This window comes from Lissotriton helveticus, chromosome 1_1, assembly GCF_964261635.1.
Source record: "Lissotriton helveticus chromosome 1_1, aLisHel1.1, whole genome shotgun sequence".
NCBI classification, from domain to species: domain Eukaryota; kingdom Metazoa; phylum Chordata; class Amphibia; order Caudata; family Salamandridae; genus Lissotriton; species Lissotriton helveticus.
The window spans coordinates 1,034,070,003-1,034,094,968 of record NC_136057.1 but is presented as its reverse complement, the minus strand read 5'-3'; the positions used below and the strand labels follow the sequence as shown (position 1 = coordinate 1,034,094,968).

Genomic DNA, 24,966 nt, shown 5'->3' with positions numbered 1-24,966 from the left:
CCATTATGTCCATGATATTCTTGTAATCAATATTACAGAGTACAATCATAAGTGGCCAAAAGCAGCAAGTTTGCAGGCAGCAAGAGAAATATATTACGCACCTAACAATCACCAAGGTTTGTATGTTTTGCAGACAGAAATACTTGCATGAACTAACCTTTTATGGTCTAACAAACAACTTCCACAGGTCTAATTGTTGTAGCTTATCAGCATAGAGATTAATGTTTGTATGATTTAATTTGAATTTGTAAAGTGAGAATTGTTGTCCAAGAGTTTGTACTGGTGCTAGCACCTTGCCAAAATCCAGAAACAGAAGCACTTCGGCTTGCAGCTTGATGGAAAATAATATCTTCAAATGTTTTTGGGAGGGAATATGGTCAATCTGGCTCTGAGTGACAGTAGAAGACTGCTTCAGAATGTGCTGTTAATATATGAAAAAATGCTAACACCCAGCTAGTTGTGAGATGAACCCCATAATACTCATCTCTGCACACTCAAAATCATTTGTTAATCATAGTGGTAAACTCCATCTGTCTTTTCTGTAATCAAAATGATCTCACTCATCTTCCCCTCTAAAGTGGTTTCTGACCCTGTTAGCAGTAGAAACAAGGTTTTTTATGCAGCAGCTATTACATGGTATACTGTGATCTCACAATAAGACCACATTAGAAATGAAAACATGAGAAACCAATCAACAAAAACCTAACATTTCAACATAGGAGTACAAATGTATACCAGAAAGTACCAGGAATACAACTAAGAAACAACTGTGCAATAGGTTGTTTAAGTTGAAAACCTGTCTAGAGACCTAGAGTTAGGATGACAGACTACTTCTTGAAAGGGCTTTTTGTTGAAATAACATTCGACCAGAAGAATAAACAACTACCCAAACTTCTGGAAAAATTACAGTAATGAACAATTGTCACTGAAGCCAACACTCATTATGCCATCACAATGTCCACCTCCAAACTCACCACCACTACCACCATCACAGAGTTCACTACTAAATGAAGGCTAACATGAATGAGCAGCTTGCAAGGTAGGAAAGCAAAAGTTAATGTGTGTACGAGGAAGGGACAAACAGATGAAAAAATGGACACCATACTTCACAACAGCTTGATGGGACATTAAACATCAGTGACACCTAATTTACATATTTATTTATGAAGAAAGGGACAGTATAGTCCTATACTAATGTTTTCTATTTACTTTTTGTGTGTGTTTATGTGTTTCCTCCCACAGTATTATTGTATTCTGTTCCATCCTTTAGATTGAGATATGTCCAAAGTGTGATGTGAAGGTTGAGCACTGGGATCAGTTGTAAGAGAACCATGTGTGGGCAATCATGTTAGGAATGAGCCACAACTTCGCCCATACAATGTGATTGAGTTACTTGTGTCTTCTAATGCCTGTCAATTATTTTCCTTCCTACAATAATATCAAACACTAAACAATACTGTATTGATTATTGATAGTTTGACATTTAAAATATAAATGTTTTATTCCCTGCAGGCTTGTCTTAAATTACAAGTTCTCCTAGACATGATGAAAATTGTTCAGAGACACTTAGAATTCAGTCTGCAGACTTCGTGAGTTATAAGCAATAATATGTTTCACCAACTGAAGGCTTCACAAGAGAAACTCGCCTGCCTATATATGTTTTAATTTGAATTTAACTTGCATTATTGTGGAGTAATTGAATAATCTAACTTCAGATTTTGATGAAAAGCGATTATAGGAAAGACAGTTTAACGCTAATGTTAAGCATGGGGTTAGTGATTGCTTTTAAGCCTCTTGCTGATAAGACAATAAAGACAATTATTAAACACAATGCAAGAAGCAAGAGTAAAACCTAATTTGAAAGCTTACTGTACCTCAATGCCAAGTGTTATGCGTTGGTCAGATTAATGTACTGGGCTTTTTAAAATAGCAGACATTTTCACGTTGGACTCTGTCCAGCCATTTAAGTCTCATTGTTAGTACTGCTGGACTCTTGATCAGCTCGAAGCAGCTGCCCCATCTCAGGGACACCCAATGACAGAAATAATTTGCTACTAGAACGAACCCTACCGGGATGAGCTGCATAACTCACGAAGGCTGCAAAATTCTGAGACACAGGTTCATGCAACCGAGTGTAGATCAGCGTAGTAATTGCATACTTGTTTAAATAGGGTGTAATAGTGGTGGATGAGAGCCATATAGCACAGAGAAGATGCCAAGTGACACCTCTATATGGACACCTAATTGGTGTGCTATAGATCAAGGAAATCTGTCAATGGTTCTATGTGGAGCATTCAAGTAATGTCATTTCAATATTATATATAGTATCTATGAATGGCACAAAATGAGGAAACATTCAAACTGTATGCGCTTGTGGGGTTTGGGGCAACTCATCAATAATCGAGGACTTGTCAGAGAATAAGCTGGCTTACAATCATCTGGAGCACTCATTTGATAGAGGAAAAGCACAGACATTTAATAGTAGCATTTGCAGTAATCCTCTGTGGATTCATATTATCAGCCTTCTGCCAAGGGACATTGCTTTCACTGTGTTCATTATATGATACCCCTTTTGTGAGGATTACCACAGGTGGTGTCTTAAGCCTAAAACTTAACTTTATTTAAAATGTAGTTATGGTATTATAGGTCTACAGTTGTATGCTTGAATGAGGTCTACATACAAATGTAGCTGACAATGGGTTACATTTTTAGGCATAAGCACAGTTCACTGTTGCCTAAATGTGTCCGACACCCAAAAGTAGCTTAGACGGTAGATAGTATTCTTTAAAGGATAGATAGTATTCTTAGATGTAGTTGTGGGTAGAGGTCTGCAGTTGTACGCGTGAATGAGGTCTACATACAAATGTAGCTGACAATGGGCTACATTTTTAGGCATAGGTGCAGTCCACTATTGCTTAAATGCGTCCGACACCCAAAGGTAGCTAAGACAAAGTATTCTTTGGCAAAACCTAAAATGTACATTACTAGACTAATCATATATTAAGACTTAGAAGAATTTTCACTTTAATGTTGTTTGGACAGTGGCCTTGAATTATCATATTTTAATGGCCTAAGGCAAATGTAGATGTCATGATTGTACACAATCAAATGTGGGTTAGCCGATCAAATGCTTTCGAACTTTCAAGACAAATACAAACATGTCAACTCTAGAACAGTGCAGTCTCTACTCCAACTTCACAGTGTATCAGAGTACATTAGCTATTTAGGCATAAGCCACAGCAGTCTTCTAGTCTGTAACCAAAGACTCTAGCACTGTGCCAAAAGTCCAGAAACAACACTTTGTCTGTCTTCCGTGATCAAATACTGAGCTCTCAGACACAGGATCATGAATTTGGCTTTGGTAGACCTATGCCTACAAAGAGATGTATCACCTCTTGACCGAACACCTGCTTTAAAGCCGACCAATCACAGAATGAGAAAAAGTTTGAAAAAGAACAAAAATGTACAGTTTCTCACCTGGCAGCTGCACTGTCTGCATGGGTCAGGGTCAAAGGCAGACCCACTGTCATAGAGAAGCCCCTCAAAGAGGCAGTCCACGCAGATTGGGCAGCACTGGCCAGGCACCCGGGCAGGGTGGGTACAAGGAACATCGCAGAGCACTGGGTCGCATACAATCTTACCTTGCTGTGGAAATAGAAAAGGGAACATAGAATAAAAAAAATAATGCTGGAACAGACACTCTGACCTATGCTCCTTTAACAGTTTCAGCCATAGTAGATGTTGTTGAGTTCTGCATAATGTTTGTAAAGTAAGTCTGCTGTTCTGTGTTAGAGAAGTCTTGAAAATTGATTGCCACAAACAGAATTAATGACCCATGAATAAAGAATGGTGATAACTTGAGCAAACCTCTATAAAAATGCCTGAGCAAACATGTGCATGTATTAATGATACTACAAAAAAAAGAAGCATAAATAGGACAGGGCTGACCCTTATATGTTAAAGGAAGCTGGGTATATATTGTAAAGAGAAGAGTGGTTCCAAAGATGTTTTATTTAAAATACACAACTCGCATTCATTCTGCTGCTCTGAACTCATTGGTGGTGTACTGTCAAACAATTCATTCTTTAAAATAAAATAACAAAAGTGGCCATATAATTAATATTGAGAGCTCACTTAATGTATTCATATATGTTTTCTCAGAAGAACATTTCAAGCAATGTAATAGTGCTAACAACGCAGTGCCCAGTGCCAAATGAGGGTGGAGGTGTTTACACAGTGCTCTATAGTTTGTCTAAGCTAAGCCAAACTTAAACAAAATGAGCAACAGTTAACAAGCGTATTCAGGCTCTGTGCTAACCACTTCTGGATTCAGTTCTAGAGTAAAAATGTTAGTGTTTCAAACCTGTGAGAATGCGTCCCTTGGTCTCATCAGGCTAAACAAAGTTTGGATACAAGCTTGTGCAAAAACTGTAAAGGAAAATGTTACTTACCCTGTAAACATCTGTTTGCCACATGTGGTGCTGTAGATTCACATGCTGTCCATACTTCCACTATCTAGTGTTGGGCTCAGACTTGTACAACTTGTTTTTCTTCTAAGTAAGTCTTTTCGAGTCACAGGACCTAGTGACTCCACCTATTAGTGGTTATTGCGCATAGGCATCGGTGCCATTGTTAGAATGTTTTTTCCCACATGTAGGGCAATATTTGGAAATTGAGCACAGAGAACATAGGAAAAATATGACCATGCAAAGCAGAGAAATAAAGGTAATGAAAGAAAGGAGATACCTGCAACAACATCAGGCGAGCAGGGAGGAGGGTGGGCGCAGGTGAATCTACAGCACTACATGCCACAAACAGATGCTTACAGGGTAATGTGTTTATGAGTTGCATGTGTAGCTGTAGATACACATGCTGTGAAGTGGTGGCTTAGACTGAGGATAATGCTGTAGACTGAAAAAGTGTGCATAAGACAGCCTAGCCCACTCTAGCTTGTTGTCTGGTTAGGACATTCATGCGGTATGTGCTTGGTAAAGGTGTGAGAGGTTGCCCAGGTAGCTGCTTTACAGATGTCAGCTAATGGTATATTACCTAAGAAAGCCATAGAAGATCCTTTCTTACGAGTGGAATGAGGTGTGGGTAAGACAGGCACAGTTCTTTTTGCTTTGACATAACAAGTATGTACACACTTGACCAACCATTGTGCAACTCGTGCCTTGGAAAGTGTACATCCTTTGCAGGGCTTGCAGTAAGAAACAAATAGCTGTTGTGTCTATGGAAGAGTTTTGTCCTGTCAATATAGTACATTAGAGCTTTCTGGACATCAAAAGTGTACAGTGCCAAAACGTAAGCAAATAGACTAACACCTCACCTCGAAAAGCTAGTGAATTCGGATCAATCTGGATTCATGCGAGTAGAAATACAGCGCTCAATTTGAGACGCCTACACCGCGTAATAGGTCGTAAACACACCATTCAGGAAGAGGCCATTATACGATCTCTTGACGCATGCATGACCTTTGACACGGTGGAAAGGCCCTTCCTCTTCGCTGTCCTTGAAAACATGGGGTTTGGGCCTAAATTCTACTCTCGGATACGGCTGCTATACACAAAACCGCTCGCACATATGGTGGCAAATGGACGTTTCTCCAGTGAATTCCCCCTGGGGCATAGAACAAGACAGGGTTGTCCTTTATTACCGCTCCTCTTCTCCCTTGTGCTGGAGCCATTGGCAGCCTGGATAAGAAGTGACCCGGTTATCCGTGGGCTCCACTGGGCAGAAGGATGGGAGTACCACATATCCTTATATGCGGATGATGTTCTGTTATATATGGCATCCCCAAAACGTTCGTTACATAGACTCTTAAATATCTGCAAGACAGCTGAAAGCAGCCACTCAGCCTGGATACTAGTGGTAGGTCGTTTTATAGAGGGCATCTCTAAGATGCCCTCTGTGTGCATTTTTTATTAAATCCCACACTGGCCAGTGTGGGTTTAATGTGCTGAGACGTTTGATATCAAACTTCTCAGTTTTCAGTGCAGCCATTATGGTGCTGTCGAGTTCGTAATGACAAACGCCCAGCATCTGTTCCCTCGCCCCTGTTATAGTGCACCCAGCTAGAGGGGTGACTGGTCTATTCCAGGCCAGTGCGTTGTAGGCATGGCACATAGGGATGTGTGCCATTGCGACTCTTCACTTTGTTCTGCACCAAGACATGCAGCCTGCACAGGCAGTGTGTGTTTGTGTAAAGGTTCAGGGTCTCTAAGGGTGGCAAAATAAATGCTGCAGCCATTAGAGGTCTTCCCTTGTCACAGAGCCCTGGGTACCTGTGGTACCATTTACCAGGGGTGACCTGTGGCCAGAGATGCCAATCGGGTGTACAAGGTAGTTTTGGGGAAAGAACACAGGCCCGGGGAAACTGATTGGCAGGGACCCAGGGCACATCAAGTCAAAGTGCATCAGTAGTCTGGCAAAAAGTGAGGGGGTGAGTTACTGCAACAGAAATACAGCTTCTCACAGCCTTTGAGCAATAAGGCAGGGTGCATTATATTTTATGTGAGCACATATCTACATGAGCAGATATGCCCCTGTGATGTCTAATTCTATTACTGAATATTGCAAGCGAGCAGGGAAGCCATCTTAAGGTGTGTACTGGGCACTGGTCAAAACGAGTTCCGAAGCTACATAAGGGCTTCACTGAAAAATATGGAGTTTGGTGTCAAACACCTCGTATTAATAAACCCAAACTCATTCCAGTGATGGATTTATTAATATATGTACCCAGAGGGCACCCTAGAGGTGCCCCCTGAAAACCTAACAGCCTCGGGGTGTGTTGACTGACTGGTTCTTGCCAGCCTGCTTCCAGAGACGAGTTTCTGACCCCCAAGGGTGAGGGCCTTTGCTCTCAGGAGCTCAGAAACAAAGCCTGCTCTGGAAGTGGGTGTTCATGTCCATTCCCAAAGGATGACCTGCTGATTAGCATTCCAAGGCAGGGGAGCTTCAAAGAAGCCACCACCTCGAAATGCGAGTCTGGCTTTCCTCACAGGAGAGGAAGCCGACCCCCTTTATTCAGAGAACTTTGGCACCAGTACAGGCGGGAAAATTAGATATTCAGAGAGGCGTGCCCACTTCGAGGCTAGTACTACCCCTAAGGTCAGCTACCTGAAGTGGGCACGACTTTTGAGAGTTGACCATCTTGATGATGGCAAATTTCGGGATTCTGGGACAGGGTGATGCCCACTCCCCACAGGAAGTTGTCATCTAGGGGGTGTAGTGACAACAGGGTAAGTAGCCCATTGGCTACTACCCCTCACTCCCCATAACGCCCTTAAATAGAGTACTTAAGAGGACTCTCTGATACCAGATCTTCAGAAGAAGACTGCTCACCCGAGAACCGAGGAGTACGACTGACTTGATGCCAACCCTGCCGGCCTCTCTGCTACACCCAGCCCTCATGCAGCAACTGGTTCATCCTGCCACCGTGCAGACCTCAAGAAACCCAGAGTCAGTGTTTTGCAAATTCCCAAAGAATCTCCCTTGGAGTAGAGGAGCTACTCCCCTGTAGCTGCGAGCACGAAACAGCAAGATGCGGTCCACTGAGTTGCTACTCCCCGACCAGCCTGATGCAGCACCTCTCCAGGAAGAAGACCCTGTGCTTCGGATGGTCAGATCTGTCTTCCCACTGAGAAAGAGGACACCAGGACTAACCGGAGCCACACAGGACCAATACCCGAGGTACTCGAGCCCTTGCAGCAGCCAAGGCTTGTTGCGCCCGGTCTGGACACCAAAGTCGAGGAAGACCGAATGGCATGTCAAGGGAATTCAGGGACAGTGAGACCCATTTTGTGAGTGACCCAGCTGTCCTGTTTGCCTCCCTTCTGCAAAACGGAGACAAAGAGTAAGTCAGTGACCTCTGCCACCTGATGCCTCAAAGCACCTTTGCACTGGCACTCCTGAGCCCAAATCATAGGGAGGTGACAGTGCCAACGGGGTCCCCAGACCCACAAGAGCCAAGCCCATGCTTGGGTTTGCCCAGACTGGACTTCCAATCACCGTCTGGAGCCTCTTTCTGCAGGCCCCCTCCAACCGTGAGTGACTACAGCACAGAATCCCAACACCAAAAAACACCACTGCACCCGAGCCCCACCAGGTCCAAGAAGCAGTGGACCAATGGTGTACCTAAGTGCCCAGGATCTCAAGGGTCGAGCCCACCTGTGGGTTCCCATGGATTGGTCCCCCAGTCCAGGCCTGGAACCTCTTTGTAAGCAGACCGTTCTCCCGTTGAAATTATTAGGACACCCGATGCCGTGACACACCTCTGCAAACGAGACACCCCGAGCCTCCTGAGGTGACTTGTTGGTGTGGCCTTGGACCTTGCTCCATACTCATCTTAAGTCCTGAAGAACAGTCCCGTAATTTACTGACAAGTGCCCGAATTCAATACATGTTTTTCCTCCATAGGATAACATTGCCGGTGCAGAAAATGCACTGTGTCCATTTCTGAAAACTGTGAATATTCATAACTCGGAAAGTACTCACCCAAATTTGATGATCATGGTGTGTAAATATATATAAAAGTACTTGTTATGTTTATAAATTGGTGTCGGATTTCTTTATTGAGTGTGTGACTCCTTTACAGTCTGTGTGTGTAATAAATGCATAGCACTACCCTCCGATATGCCTAACTGCTTGCCCACAATACCACAAAAGAGAGCATTTAGGGTTTCATTTGTGCCTCTGTAATTCCTTTGGGGTTTGTTTGGACTCACCGCAGAGTGTACCTCTTTTTGGTGCACTATATGGAAAGCCAGGTACCTACTTACACCATTGATAAACCTAACTTGCGGGAAGAAAGACCAAAAAAAGTTACAGCATATTTAGTTTTTTTAGCCATGCCATTGACCATGCTCCCAAGCTCATTCACCCCGCCTCCATTGCACACAGCATCCCAGTTCTTATACTTTTTAAAATGCACTTCAACCACTATTCCTAAGTAATATATTTCAAGAGTCCTCAAAGTAAAGTGTTTGTAACTTGTATAATACGTGCTGTAACGTATTGGTGGACGGGTTCACCATTTCATTCAAATGCATTTTAGAAATTATTGGTGCTGAACCTATCCAGATTATTCCATAGAGTGTCAGTTGCTGGAGCACCACCAGTAGCAATACATCGTTCTATGGGTTTCATTAGCATATGTGTTTGAGAATGTAATACACTGTTGCTGCATTTCCTGACGGATCAACCCTGTGCAAGGCTTGATGAACAAAGAACTTGTATGACGGCTAAGGATTCCGTGTCAATATGGGATATTTTCTTTTAGCTTCAACACCGAAATCAGCATCAAGATTCCCTGAGATGATTTTGATGATGAAGATGTGAATTTGATAACATATGTTCACAAGACCCATTGCTAAGTATCCCGAAAATGGGTCATAATCAAGATTAGTTCACTTTGACTAAAGATTAAAATGTTGGCTGCAGAGGCATGGGGAGACACCCAAGTCGACTCACTTTCGAGAGACTAGATAGGAACAGATGCAGACTGCTGTTCCTTGGTGAAGTCATCTATAGCTACCTTCTTCTCAAAGGTTGATATCACTTGCTTTGTTTGAGCCCCTTCATTTAAACGATCCCTCCAGAAGCTTGCCTTTTTTCACCAGAGACAACATGGAGGTGGTGAAATGCCATGAAAGCTTTGTTTTCTGCAGGTTTGTAGCATGATGTCAAGCTGTGGGCCCACCCATCATGTCCAATGGTGATGATCATGTTTCTGTTTCTATTAGTATGGTGTGCCTTACATATATATCTGCTTGCACAGAAGTAATGGTAATGTTCTCCACAGCAATCCAATTTTAGTATTGTAGTGAGCATGGGATGTGCATCTTCTACAAGCCTTCACAATGTTTGAGTTATAACTTTCAAAGCTCAATTCCATGATGTTTGCATCTGATTTCCTGATAAAGAAGTTTGAAGAATTGGTTGCCACGTTAATTATAAAAACAATGTTAAACTGTTAAAAATTTCACCTCTAGAGAGCAGGTGAATCCGTTGCACATAAATGCAAACCTATATTTGAAGGTTCTATGCAGCTACATCATTGTAAAAAGAGACATACAAGTGTTGCATATGATGCATGATTGCAAATTGTGGTGCACTGGTAATCACTCTAAAGCAGTCACAGTAAGAAGGAATGTAAACAGTGCCAACCATTCAATACAGTCACTGTCAGGTGAGCAGCAGCAATGCTGGAAGAGTGGGCCCTATGGCAAGAAGACATGTAGATGTGTTTTCATTCTGGGTGAGTAACTTGAGGGAATGAAGTCAGAATACAGATGGGTTGGGGAGTAGAAGAAGTGTCAGAGTGCGATTTAACTAGACATAAGGCGTGGTGGAAGGATGAGGACAATGTGGGAGTCATTAGGATTAACAAAGGAGTACAGGTAGTGAGGCAATCATTTCCTCTTGCCTCGATGACTCATTTAAGAGATCTTTAAACTACAACTAGTTGAGGTGGTGGTTTATCATTCTGTAACAGAATTAGAGAAGTTATTGTTTGTTTCCACACTAAATACTGTACCGGCACAAATCTTTGAAGAGTATGATGATGGGGTACTGACAGTGCAAGCACAAAAACCAAAGCTGGACACTGAACACTTACCAGACAAGAGCATTTCTCACAATCATCCGGTGCAATGTACACGTGAGATCCTTCATCATATTCCTTTCCTTGGAAATGGCAAACTGTCAAGAAGCAATGGGACAAGTTCACAAAAAACACATATTGTGTAAATTCATCTCCCAGAAAGGGAAACAATGCAAACATGGGTGCCAATCACATGCCAAGGAGTGCAGAGCCTGCAGAAATAAACCCTGCCCTGATATAGGGGCCTATTATGATTGCGGTTTTTCCGCATCCTCCGGGCCGGCGGAAGCCACCGCCGGCCCGGAGGATGCGGAAAAAACGCAGCGGACCCACCAAAGACCCACTGCCACATTAGGATGGCTGGTGGGTCCTGGTTTCCGTCCGCAGCTTTTCCGCCGCGGTTGGCTTACAACCGCGGCGGAAAAGCTCTAATATGGTGCCGGTGTCTCTCAGATACCGTCCGCCATATTAGGAAGGTCTTTAAAAAATGCTTTTCCGCGGCGGGTTTTCCGCCGTGGAAGAGCATGTGTAACTTCACTGCGGGGGCCCGTTGCGGGCCCCCTAGGTGAAGGGGGGCTCGGGGGTGCACATGGGGGGTACCTATGGTACCCCCCTGCATTTGTATGCAGTAATCGGCAGGCACCACACGGTGCCTGCCACTTACTGCATACAAATGCAATGTATGCATTTTTACCATTGCGGCGGATGCAGCTTGAAGCTGCACCCGCCGCAATGGTAAAAATAGAGGATGTGACCGCCAGGGTGGCGGTCACATCCTAATTGCACAGGAGGGAACTCCGCAGGCCATGCGGAGGTTCCCTCCTACTCTATGGTGGCGGACGGACTCAGGTCCGTCCGCCATCATAATCGGCCCCTTAGTGTGGCTTCTTGGAGCATAAACCATATTCCTTTATTTTGGATTGCTTTTACTTGGAATCAATGAATCAAACAAACCTGGGAATATATAAGTGAGACTTGGCATACGTGTGATTTGATATCTGGGGTCAAATCCTTTGAGCAATAGCATGATTGTGTAGTACATAAATATTCATGAAGTCTTTTTATTATGCATTGCACATTACACCATACCTCTAATTCTATTGTTCACCCCACAATGATCCATACATGATAAATAGGATGGATTTGCATGCAGTCATTAAATCATCAAAAATACCTAACGACAACTTCACTTTGGTTAAAGGCTTTAAACAAACTGGATTATGTTTTTCTTGATATTAAATACTCTTTCTTTAGCATGACATGCAAAAATACGGATTCTCAGAAGAAAAGATGTTTAACTCCACTTCCCAGTGCTTTGCCCTAGACACTATAATAAAATCTGTTGGGGCCCAGCCCTTCCAATCTAGCAACCTAAACTGGATTAACAAACAGGGTAAGTTGTAAATAAGATATGCGTCTCACGAAAATTGAAACACACTCTGTCTATTTACAAGCAAGTGCAATAAATCCCCCCTCTATGTAAGACACAATTATGTAATTTTACGTATGTATATTTCCCATAGGGATCACCCATTTTGCAGATCCAGAGATTTGAATCGAAAAGACAAAATCTCAATTTATTGACAGTGGGGCTAAATTCACAATAACTAATTCTATGCATCATAGCGTTATGCCTATGCTTTGTGAACATAAAACTAGTCACCTGTAGCAATAATTGTGCAGGCTAGACACTTCAAGACTCATATGCTTCGCATAATTGCACTTCCTAGAGGTTAAGTCCAGAAATATTCTTTTTTTTTTTTAATTCAGATTTTTACAGCACATTTTTAATAACCCCTGGCCCGCCCACCCCCCATGAGGACAGGCACCTTTATTGTTACATAAATAGGTATTGCAATACACGAGCATTCATTTCTTAAGGAGGGAATAAAGGAAAAAAAAAAAAGAAAACACCAAAATATCGAAAGCATCAAAACTCAATGCACTCTTAATCATACAGTTCCTCCTATAGCTGTTTACTAAGGCTCAGTTGAATATTAACAAAAGTTGGATTGCCTTATTTAATAATTTAAGAAATTAGCATTTAACAAAGGCTTTTCCAATTCCTGCATTCAGTGCTCCTGAATCCAGTCTAGCAGAGGTGCCCATATTTCCATGCCCCTCTTCCGGATATTCCGCCCCTTTTGTTTATAGATGGCGACTTCAAGACTGCATGTCGCAAGTAATCTAGCCTTCCATTGAGAAAAGGATGGTGGAGTAGAATCTAACCAGGCTGATGCGACGCATAGTCGAAAGATAGCCATTGCCACGAAAATCAGCCCTTGAACCTGTCTAGGACGTTCATTACTAGTAATACCCAACATACTCTCTTCAGTTGTGATATTAACCCTAGCATGGGTAATGTCCGAAAGAAACCCAGAAATTTCATTTATTACATTTGTTAGGATATTACAAGAGGCAAACATATGGATACTATCTGCCGCAGGGAACGCACATCGTGGGCATGTAGTGCCTTTACCAGTCCCCCATTTAGCAATTTTATACGGTGTGTAATATAATGAAAAAAATGTTTTGTAAAACTGCGCCTGTAGTTTTATGGACATTAAGTAGGTGAGTGACAAATCATATGCGATGAGGTGAATACTGGATGGGACTTCAAGTTTAACTTGCCATGCCGCCCCATGTTTGTCCATATCATCTGGGAGTAAGGCGTTAAAGTTTTCATAGAGCTCACCAATTCTTGGGGGCGTATTGTTGCGTATATTTTCTATAATTTGGCATATTTGAAATTTGATACGACCACCCCCTTTTTTTAGTAAGAAATCTCTCACCTGAAGATATTTAAAAAAGTCCCTATTGGGAATGTTATAATCTTTTTTTAATTCATCAAATGATTTAATTCCCTGAGTAGTAAAAAAGCAACCGAGTTGCCCTATCCCTAATGCACACCATCTCCGTACACAGGAATCATGAAATATTTCTGGGACATCCGTATTCTGTAACACCGGTGTGTAATGTGAAAATCGGCCTAGACCAAGTCGTTTTTTAACCTTTCCCCAAACTTTAACGACACTAGAGATGGTTTTGAATTTCACTTTTTTAAGGTGATCATCGTTAACGTGTCGCCAGAGACAGCCTGTACTCCCGTTCCCCAGGATAAGTTCTTGAGGTGTGGGAATACTCAGATCATCTGGGTTAGAGTTTAATAGTCTTATACTATATTTCATTACCGAGGCCCAGTAATAAAGCATGAAGTTAGGTAGTGCCCACCCCCCACGCTCTCTAGGTAATGTAATCCATTTGTGCGCTCTCCGTGGCTTACTATAACCCCATATAAACCGTGAAAACATTGTATCCATATTCTTAAATACATGTGGTGAGAATTCTAAACATATCGCCCTAAAAAGGTACAAAAACTTAGGAAAAAAAAACATCTTCACTAAATTAGTTCTACCTCCAATAGATAGGTGCAGATTGTCTAAGCGTAACAATTCTCTCTTAGTGTGTGACAGGAGTGGCTCCAGATTATCATTAACAATGTTCCCAACATCAGCACTTATGCTGACACCCAGGTATGTCGCCTTATCAGCTATTCTCGGATCTCTCATCACAATTTTAGTGTTAAGCACGATCTGTGTCTTACTGGAGTTTAGCTTGTACCCCGAGACTCTACCGAAATCCTGTGCTTCGTTTTCAACCCAATTCATAGCATTTATAGGATCCCCTGTGACAATGGCTATATCGTCAGCGTACGCTAAGCATTTTGTTTCTAGACCACGCACGCATATAGGGGGAATTAACACATTCTTTTCGAGCCTGTGTATAAACCCGTCAATATAAATGGCAAAAGGAGGGGCGAGCAGGGGCACATGTTAAAATTGTCCGATAAATCCCCATTGATCAATACCCTGGCACTGGGATTAACGTAGAGCTGTTGGATTGCTGTAATATATTTCTTTCCTATGCCGCAGTTTAGCATGGCGGCCCACAGGAACTTCCAGGAGACCCTATCAAACGCCTTCTCTGCGTCAAGCAGTATAAGCGCCATAGGGTCTCCTGTCGTCCCCGTGTAGTCAAAAAGGGATATAGCTCTTTGCACATGGTCAGTTGTAGATCTACCAGGTACAAACCCGTGTTGTCTTTCAGAGACTATATTATGGATCCGAGGTGCTAGCCGTGTTGCTAATAATTTAGAATATACCTTGGAATCCCCATTAATCAATGTAATTGGTCGGTACAACCCCATTTCCTGGGGATCTTTATTTTTTTGGGGGAAAACTATTATTTTGGCAAGTGACCAGGATTTATTGAAAAAGTTCTGTCATGATGGACCTGAGCTGGGGTGCAAATTTGATGTAAAACTCAGTTGGAATCCCATCCAGGCCTGCAGCTTTCCCAGTGGCTAAGGAGTTCAAAGCTAGTAGAATTTCCTCCCAACAAAGTGCGCTATCTAAGATCTCCCAGTCTTCTATTCCCAATCCCTCTGTAATTGATGGATCTATATAGCTCATGGGATCCTCACATTCATTCTCATCCTCATGATACAATTTCTGATAGAATGTTTGGAAGGCTTTTCTAATATCTGCCGGATCCGACTTTAAGCCAAACGCCGGATCCTTAATTGCTTTAATTAGAGTACTGGATGTCTCTTCCTGGGTTCTAACCGCCAACTGATGACCCACTTTCTCGCTCAATTCGTATATAGTTTCCCTGCGGGTAGTTGCTCTGACAACTGCTTTCTCAATTAAAATTTCCGAAATGTAGTTTTTAGCAATTGCCACCTTGTTCACCTCCCTACCTGTCACCTCGCTATCCTGTACAGCCTTGATCAGATCTTCTTCTGCTCTCCGCAGATTTTGTTCTAAGGACATCATTTTTTGTCTTTCTATATTGTTGCGCCGGAGTGAAAATCGCAAAGTTTCGCCCCTAACACAGGCCTTCATAGTGTCCCAAACGGTTTCTATTGTGGTGGACCCCAGATTATCCTCCAGAAAAGCCGGGATCCAGTTCTTCATATACAAACAATATTCTTCGTTATTCAATAACGCTCTTTCAAAAGTCCAATTAACAGCTGTGGGTCTATCAGTCCCCACTGTGATGGTAAGTTCGAGTGGGTTGTGATCCGAGAGGATTCTCGGGAGTTTATTTATTTGGCAGATTGATTTTAAAGTACAGGACATGAGCATGTAATCCAGTCTTAGATGCCTAGAGTGAGGATGCGAATAATATGTATATCCGGGATCCCCCGGGTATATCTCTGACCACCCATCTACTAATCCATGGAGCACACACAAGTCTTTCAGAGAGTGATATACCTTTCGTTTCCTACCATGATATCCAAAGCCTGGGTCGGATAGCCAATCGCCAGGTAAGTGAATGTTAAGATCTCCACAGACAATAACGGGGAGGGGCCAATGTACCAATTCATTGGAGATTTTGTACAACACTTCCGGCTCATCACTAACACTGCCATACACAGTGCATAAAGTTTATTTGGTTTTCCCTTTATTATAACTCAGTTATCACATAACGCCCGAATGTATCCGCCGTTGAGCGCGAGAACTGGATCCCCCCTCCTTTTGCCAAAATGGCTACCCCCTTGGTACGTGACCCCTGAGATGTAGCAGATATAAGTCTATATCCAAGTGTTTTCAATAGGTATTGTTGTGACCCCTCAATGTGAGTCTCCTGGAGACATATAATATCTGCAGCAGATAGCTTAAAACCTTCTTTCACTTTCTGCCTTTTCTTTATATCATTCAGGCCGCAAATATTCAATGAAAGTATTTTTAATTTAGCCATCCCAATCTTTCAAAATTTCCAGATAGATCAAATGCGAGCCCTGAACACAACCTTTCCTCCTAAGCCTCCATTCCCTTCTCCCCCTGTATACACCTTGTGTCATTTGTGAAAATTCTGGTCCCTGTCCCCCTCCAACCTTCCCCCCTCCCTCCCACCCCCAACCCCCCACCTTTATTGAAGCTGCCAGGCTCCGCAGGAGCCTGTGTGATGACGTCTGACTAACCTCCCCCACACACCACACCACCACCCTCTCCTATGGTCTATTCTGCACCCTACCTTACCTCAAGAATCAATGACATTCCTATATTATAAGTCCAATTTAACAGCGTTTGAAGCTAGTAATACCACATGTTGGTTCTTTCTTTCTTCAAGATGCAGGTAAAATAATATATACGAATGCAAGGTAATACAGAGTAGTGCAACATGAGAAAAAAAAAAAAGGAGGGGGGAAGGAGAGAATAAGACGGAGAGATTCTTTTTAGATATCAGCATAGCCACACTGTATCTGCATCGTTAGTCAAAAAGAAAGTTCATAGTTATTATCTCCCCCCTGTCGCACTGTTCTTCTCCAGGGTAATATCTTTGAGGGCCTGCTCTGCCTGAATCTCTGAAGTAAAAAACTTAGTCTTGCCCTGTGAAATTACCTTTAGCTTAGCAGGGTTTTGTAAAAAGGCTAATGCCCCAACCTTTTGAAAGGGTGTTATCATCTGTCGTAAGCGCCAACGCCTCTCTACAGTCGCATGAGCGAAATCAGGCTTAGCAAAAAAAGAAAAGCTCCCCCAGTTTCGTTTCTTGTTGGGCCTTGCCAGATCATAAACCGCCTGTCTAAGCAAAAAGTTGCCAAAAAAAAACAGGATAACTCGGGGAAATGCCGGTTCGCCTCTCGTGTGTTTGGGCAATGAGAAAGGGAATCTATGCACCCGCTGAATCTCCTTGTCCCAGTCCCAGTGTATAAGCTCGGGAAACGCATTCTTAAAGAGATCGATTGTGAATGTCCTGATGTCATTCCCCTCGCTTTTTTCCGGAATACCAAGGATCCTAAAATTGTTTCTCCGTTGGCGATTCTCTGCCTCTTCCATTTTCCACATTATATCCTTGACGGTACTATCCTGCGATATCATCTGGGTTTTTATATTTTCTACTGTACTCTCAAGAATTTCAGTGCGGGTTTCCACCATACATAGTCTCTCAGCTATGTCCGTGCACGTTTTTCCAACCTTACGCACTGCACCTTGGATTTTTTTACCAGCGGCTCTGGCAACCCGGCTTTCTGCTTTAACTTCTTTTTGGAACGAGCTCAGGGATTGAAATATCATTGCCAGCGTTGGTTCCGAGATACCGTTATCTGTTCTGCCTTGATCCTGATTTGTTAGCGATTTTGCGCTCACTCTGGTTGTATCTTTCCCCTCTGCTATGTGGAGCGGCAACGTATCTGAGTAATCTCATCTGAGGTCTTGTCTTCCTCTGTATCTTCATGTGGGTTTGATCTGTGCCCTCCTGACACTTTTTTAGATCTTTTTATTTTCTTTTGGCTGTCTTGTTGTATTTCACTACTTGTTGAGAACTCTTCGCCCCCCTCTCTGCTACTAGCACTAGAGATGTGAGTATCTTCAGACTCCCCAGATTCCTCGTTCACAGAGTAAAAGTTCTCAGCCGGGTCCGGGGATACATAGCCTGTTTCTGTCTCAGTCTCAGTGTCAGCTTCTGATATTTCGACATTATTAGCACTGCCACTAAAGTTGGCGTCGATCTCCTTAATCATTGTTTTTGTTGTTATTGAGTTATTTGCCCCGTCCGCCGCCTCCAATGGGGTGTCTAACACCTTACCCCCCGTGTTAGTCACAATACCTGATCCATTATTCTCCGAGTTTGACCCCCAGGATTTTTGCATTATTCAATGAAAGTATTTTTAATTTAGCCATCCCAATCTTTCAAAATTTCCAGATAGATCAAATGCGAGCCCTGAACACAACCTTTCCTCCTAAGCCTCCATTCCCTTCTCCCCCTGTATACACCTTGTGTCATTTGTGAAAATCCTGGTCCCTGTCCCCCTCCAACCTTCCCCCCTCCCTCCCACCCCCAACCCCCCACCTTTATTGAAGCTGCCAGGCTCCGCAGGAGCCTGTGTGATGACGTCTGACTAACCTCCCCCACACACCACACCACCACCCTCTCCTATGGTCTATTCTGCACCCTACCTTACCTCAAGAATCAATGACATTCCTATATTATAAGTCCAATTTAACAGCGTTTGAAGCTAGTAATACCACATGTTGGTTCTTTCTTTCTTCAAGATGCAGGTAAAATAATATATACGAATGCAAGGTAATACAGAGTAGTGCAACATGAGAAAAAAAAAAAGGAGGGGGGAAGGAGAGAATAAGACGGAGAGATTCTTTTTAGATATCAGCATAGCCACACTGTATCTGCACCGTTAGTCAAAAAGAAAGTTCATAGTTATTATCTCCCCCCTGTCGCACTGTTCTTCTCCAGGGTAATATCTTTGAGGGCCTGCTCTGCCTGAATCTCTGAAGTAAAAAACTTAGTCTTGCCCTGTGAAATTACCTTTAGCTTAGCAGGGTTTTGTAAAAAGGCTAATGCCCCAACCTTTTGAAAGGGTGTTATCATCTGTCGTAAGCGCCAACGCCTCTCTACAGTCGCATGAGCGAAATCAGGCTTAGCAAAAAAAGAAAAGCTCCCCCAGTTTCGTTTCTTGTTGGGCCTTGCCAGATCATAAACCGCCTGTCTAAGCAAAAAGTTGCCAAAAAAAACCAGGATAACTCGGGGAAATGCCGGTTCGCCTCTCGTGTGTTTGGGCAGTGAGAAAGGGAATCTATGCACCCGCTGAATCTCCTTGTCCCAGTCCCAGTGTATAAGCTCGGGAAACGCATTCTTAAAGAGATCGATTGTGAATGTCCTGATGTCATTCCCCTCGCTTTTTTCCGGAATACCAAGGATCCTAACATTGTTTCTCCGTTGGCGATTCTCTGCCTCTTCCATTTTCCACATTATATCCTTGACGGTACTATCCTGCGATATCATCTGGGTTTTTATATTTTCTACTGTACTCTCAAGAATTTCAGTGCGGGTTTCCACCATACATAGTCTCTCAGCTATGTCCGTGCACGTTTTTCCAACCTTACGCACTGCACCTTGGATTTTTTTACCAGCGGCTCTGGCAACCCGGCTTTCTGCTTTAACTTCTTTTTGGAACGAGCTCAGGGATTGAAATATCATTGCCAGCGTTGGTTCCGAGATACCGTTATCTGTTCTGCCTTGATCCTGATTTGTTAGCGATTTTGCGCTCACTCTGTTTGTATCTTTCCCCTCTGCTATGTGGAGCGGCAACGTATCTGAGTAATCTCATCTGAGGTCTTGTCTTCCTCTGTATCTTCATGTGGGTTTGATCTGTGCCCTCCTGACACTTTTTTAGATCTTTTTATTTTCTTTTGGCTGTCTTGTTGTATTTCACTACTTGTTGAGAACTCTTCGCCCCCCTCTCTGCTACTAGCACTAGAGATGTGAGTATCTTCAGACTCCCCAGATTCCTCGTTCACAGAGTAAAAGTTCTCAGCCGGGTCCGGGGATACATAGCCTGTTTCTGTCTCAGTCTCAATGTCAGCTTCTGATATTTCGACATTACTAGCACTGCCACTAAAGTTGGCGTCGATCTCCTTAATCATTGTTTTTGTTGTTATTGAGTTATTTGCCCCGTCCGCCGCCTCCAATGGGGTGTCTAACACCTTACCCCCCGTGTTAGTCACAATACCTGATCCATTATTCTCCGAGTTTGACCCCCAGGATTTTTGCACAGAGCTACTGGTCGCAATACTCGCATCTATGGAATCGGTAGTGTTTTTATTGGGGTTGTTATCTTTGACTGGCTTCAGCTCATCCAGCCCCCCCTCAGTTTCAGTAGTCATAGTCATAGGCTGGTCAGGCACAGGGTCACCCTTATCAGCCGAAATATTACCAACAGTTTTATTTGTTTTACCAGAAAAAAGATTGGTAAAGACAGCTTGTTTTTTAACCTTCAATGGGGCAGGGTTGCTAGATACAAGCTTACTATTTTTATCCCACGGCTTCTTCTTACCGGTTTCAATAGCGGGTTCACGTAGTCCTTTCCTTGTCTTGCCATCTTGCTGAGGGGTCGCCGCTGTAATCTCGGGACCCGGTACTGTAGAGCAGGTCTTACTCCGCGCACCGCCTCGGGCTGCCATTGCCCTCCACGAGGGCTCTTCCGCGTTCCAGGCAGGCCTCTCGTTCCTCGTTGCCGTGGTTCCCCGATGCTTATGACTGTTGCCCAGCAACCGGCACTGCGCTTCACTCTTTCCCCAGCCGGGGATGACGAGCCGTATCAGCCGTGTCAGTGTCTCCCAGCGTCGGCTGCAAACTATGAGATGATGCCGCTTGCTCCTCGCTGCTCGGTTACTCTTCGCGGTCGTGGTGCTCGCGCTCAGCCCCCTTCGCTCATGCCAACAACTGGAGCGGATTCCACCCATGCGAAGCCAGGACCGGGGCGCTGTTTAACCGAACGTCGGGACGATCTAGGTGAAGTGGTGTGGAGGTGAGTTGTGGGAGATCTCACTCAGCTGCCATCTTGCTTCATGAAGTCCAGAAATATTCTGAATAAGTAGAAATGTTTGCTTTGGGTATTGGCCATAGGCAATGACTTTCACTCAACAATCACAATGCCCCAGTGTATCGCCTCCATTTTCAGATTCTTTTGCATGTGTTATGTTTTAATCTCTTGAAGAGTGAACTTAGTTTCCACCGTCCCCTCCACTTCAAGAAGGAAGTGCTAGGATTTCTTGTGAATCTAAAAGCTGCAAAACTACTGTTACAAGTAGTTCCTTATGCAGCATGATCGTCTTAATTCATATTCTTTGCAATGATGGATAGTGTAGCGGTATCCTTCCTTTGATAGTTAAGTGTGTGTTAAACTGACTGACACACCTGTGCTTCTCTCCTTGCATGATTATTTACACAATAAGATTTGGTAAAAAGTTTTTGTGAAGGATCACGTTGCATTTGTGTAGATGACCTCAAGAGAGATGTTTCCCTCATATGCTAGGGTTGCTTCCTTTTTCCTTGACAGTGCCAGAGGCTTGAATTCCAGTATTTTACCTGCAGGCATACCATATTTGAATTGTATGTACAATCCATTTGGCTATGGGAGCCTTTTATACTGACTGGTGGTTTGATTGTGGTGCATGAGCCCAAAAACTCTGTTGAGTCTTCCTGAACTCATTGGTAGCTTGTACATACTATTTAATAGCCCTCCTGGCATCAAGTATGGGTGAGTCTTACCTTTGCTGGTGTCTTTCGCATCTGGAAGAAAGCAGAAAGTTGAATACTTGAGATGCACCCAGAGGGAGCCTTAGAGGGGCCCCCTGAAAACGAGTCCTCTAATGTGTTGCCTGACTGTTTTCAGCCAGCCTACCCACACAGACATGTTTCTGGTCCCCTGCAGGTGAGAGTCCACGCTCTCGGAGGCCAGAAACAATACCTGCTAAAGAGAAACATGTTTACACCTCCTCATACAGGACGGCTAATGATTTAGCATATCAAGGTTAGAGGCCACCTTTGATATGTGACCCTGGCTTCCCCCAGACCTGGGAGATGCCACCCCCTGCCCAGAGACCCATTTGGCACCAGGACAGAAAGGGAAATTAGCTATGCAAGAAGGCGTATTGCAACAACAGGCTAATCCCACTTTAAGGTGGGCTGCCAGATGTGCTCCACGAAAGAAGGATTCCACCATCTTGTTTTTTTGGTCGAATTAGGAACTCTGTGACAGGGCTATGCCTTCTCCCTACAGGAAGTTGTCATATAGGGGGTGTAGTGACCCCAAGGGTAATTAGCCCATTGGCTCCTACAATTAAATCCCTTTAACACCCCTAAATTCAGTAGATAGGTGGCCCCCTGACACCAGGAACTGAGATCCATTTGACTAAAGAAGAAGAAGATGGACAAAGAAGAGCCGACGAACACAAGAACTATGGATTTGGCGCCACACCCTGTCTGTTGGCTCCTGTCTCAACTATCGTAATGAACGGACTTGTCCTGCAACTGTGCATTCTCCAAAGGTCTCAGAGGGCTGCCAGCACTCCACCAACCAGCCAGCATCTCACTTGAAGTGGAGGAGCCACTTCACTGCAGCCTGCAGGTACCAACTGCAACATATGGTTCACCTATCTGCTGACCACCCAATCCACTGACACAGTGGTCACGCAGGAGGAGGTCACCATGCTCCAGAAGGTCACACCATTCACCCTACCAAGTTTCGAGACACCAGAATCCTCAGGATCCGCCTTGCACCAATACTTGGGGGGACAGGACCCCTTGCAGCAACCAAGGCTTGTTCAGTGTGCAGTCCGGACACCAACATTGCCAAGACCGATCTACCAACATGAAACGTCAGCACCAGAGAGGCCATAATCGAGAGTGACCCTGCTGTCCTGTTTTGTCCCCATCTCCAGGTCAACATACCCAGTGACCCACCAGACAAAAGTCCTCTGCACCCAAGCCCCACAGCCCGACTCCAAGCCTACAAACGATGCACCCTTGCCCGAGACACTCTCAAGTACCGAACCCCCCTTTGGGTTTCAACAGACTTGTCCCGAGGTCCCCACTTGCTGCCTTTTTCTGTTATAGGTTTTCTCCATATAATTCAGCGGTAGGGCTTGAAGCTACCCATGCAACCATCACCTCTGAACCCGGACACACCAAAGCAGGTCAAACAAAACTGCTGATGTTTTTTTTAACAACAAATTTTACTGGGTTATTCTTCTAGAGGAGGGGCGATAGCCCCACAATGACCTGTAGGAGAGAAAGGATGATGTTCGCACAAATAACCACACTTCTACCGTTAATTAACACCTGCCAAACATGCAGGTGAAACAACAAGCATTTGCAATGCAATAGGTCTCGCATTTGCGAGAGTTTGAGCTATTGGCATTGTAAATGACAATGTGTTTTATTTATGTGTTTTGAAAACGTGTAAGCAGTGTTTATAGTCCTTGCTTACAAGAAGCAAGGCAGGCAGTAACTGCGCCACTTTTACTGCCAGCCTTGCTTCTATAAGTACAAAGTGCGCATTTACACATCATTTGCAAGTAAAAGGGCAAAAGGTATGGGGGCGGGACCATGGCACTCGTGACACGCCCACATAGTGAAGCCTGGATCCAAGCATTATTGGCTCAGGGGGCACAGCAGCAGTTAAAAAACGACTCTAATTAGAAGGAATTTCCAGCAAACCACAAGCTGTAGGGCCCTGCAAGTGTTTCGTGTTACGGTGGGCAGACACACCCCTAGAATCAGGGAGAGGGGCATGGTGAAGCAACTCGGCGGAAGCTCGGCAGTGCAGCAAAATTTGGTAGTATTTTCCCGCTTCTAAATATAAATACAGACAAAGGAAAAATAGTTTCAAGCCTTAATTATGTGTAAATATCCGTTTAAATGGAAAACCGGGAGCCCTATTCATAGATTTACAGCGCGTCACAGCTCAAAACAATACACCCTGGCCCCACCGACCCCCACCACTGGCTAACTCGTATGCTCAGTATTCCACCCAGTCCACAGTCCTGTCGCACCTCAAAAAACTGCCACCCACCCTGAACTTTGCAGGTAAATGGGCCCTGGGTTGGGTTGAAATGAAACATTTGGCCCATGCCGAGGAGGAGAGCAGCAGCAAGTGCACAGAGGGAGGTGGACGGCTGGAAATTATATGGAAAGACTCGGGCAGTGGCAAACAGCAGAGTAACGGCCAGTCATGGCCAATGTACAGCTACATATGGATCCGCCGGTGCTTCCTTACGCAGCCCTTCCCTCCCGATACTGTAAAATATTCAGCCCACGGAGCCGTCACGAGTGCAGCAGGGGCATTGTCTGAGCACGCAAAACTGAAAGTGCAGTGGGAGCACACGAGACGCCGAGAGCTGTCCCGGCGCAAGCTGAGGATCGCCGGAGAAGACATGCCGTCTATCCGCGCTGAGGCTCTGAGCCTGAATACGAGGCCGAACAGTCCTTGAGGGACCGCCTAGGCAGAGAGGTACACCGAGCACACTGTGAGCTCTGGGGACACACTGCAGGGCATTGCCCTGAAGTATGGTGTAACGATAAGCAATGTGGGGAGGGAGTAGCTGTATGGAGGGGGCGTTAGGGGCTGAAAGGTTCTGCCGCAATCCATTCGTCCTGGCGGGGGAAGGAAACGAAGGCTGTAGTCCTGGAAGATCATGGTGGGGTTCGGCAGATAGCGCAGGGCTGGCTGACACTGGAGGGGGTCCAGGGACAGCTGGGGATTGGAGAGGAGCAACTTGGTGAGATACACAGGAGGGTATGTGGCAGAAGGAAGAAGCACTTACCCAGGCAAGTACTACTCACAGCGAGTACACTGTGCGCTACCGGGGCCGCTGCTCTCTTTGCACCGTCTGCTGCCACGTGTGCTCCTCTGCTGCTGCTTTCTGATGTGAGCGCTGAGAATAAATAACAAGCTGTCCACATGTGTTCACGTAAGTGCGGAGCGCACAGACAGGAGATATGCACGCATATGGTGCGAGCAGGATATACCGGAGGTGCGCGTTCACATCTACTGTCTG

At 44.3% G+C, this 24,966-nt stretch overlaps 1 protein-coding gene across 1 annotated transcript in view; it reads right to left on the bottom strand.

Moving 5' to 3' along the window:
• The window catches only part of KCP (kielin cysteine rich BMP regulator), a 622,724-nt gene that overhangs the window by 108,110 nt on the left and 489,648 nt on the right, over window positions 1–24,966 (bottom strand). Inside the window, exons 43-44 of the mRNA XM_078677796.1 lie at window positions 10,619–10,701; window positions 3,478–3,645 (exon numbers count right to left, since the gene is read on the bottom strand). Of these exons, the coding sequence (XP_078533922.1) occupies window positions 3,478–3,645; window positions 10,619–10,701 (251 nt within the window). The remainder of the gene's footprint in view (window positions 1–3,477; window positions 3,646–10,618; window positions 10,702–24,966) is intronic.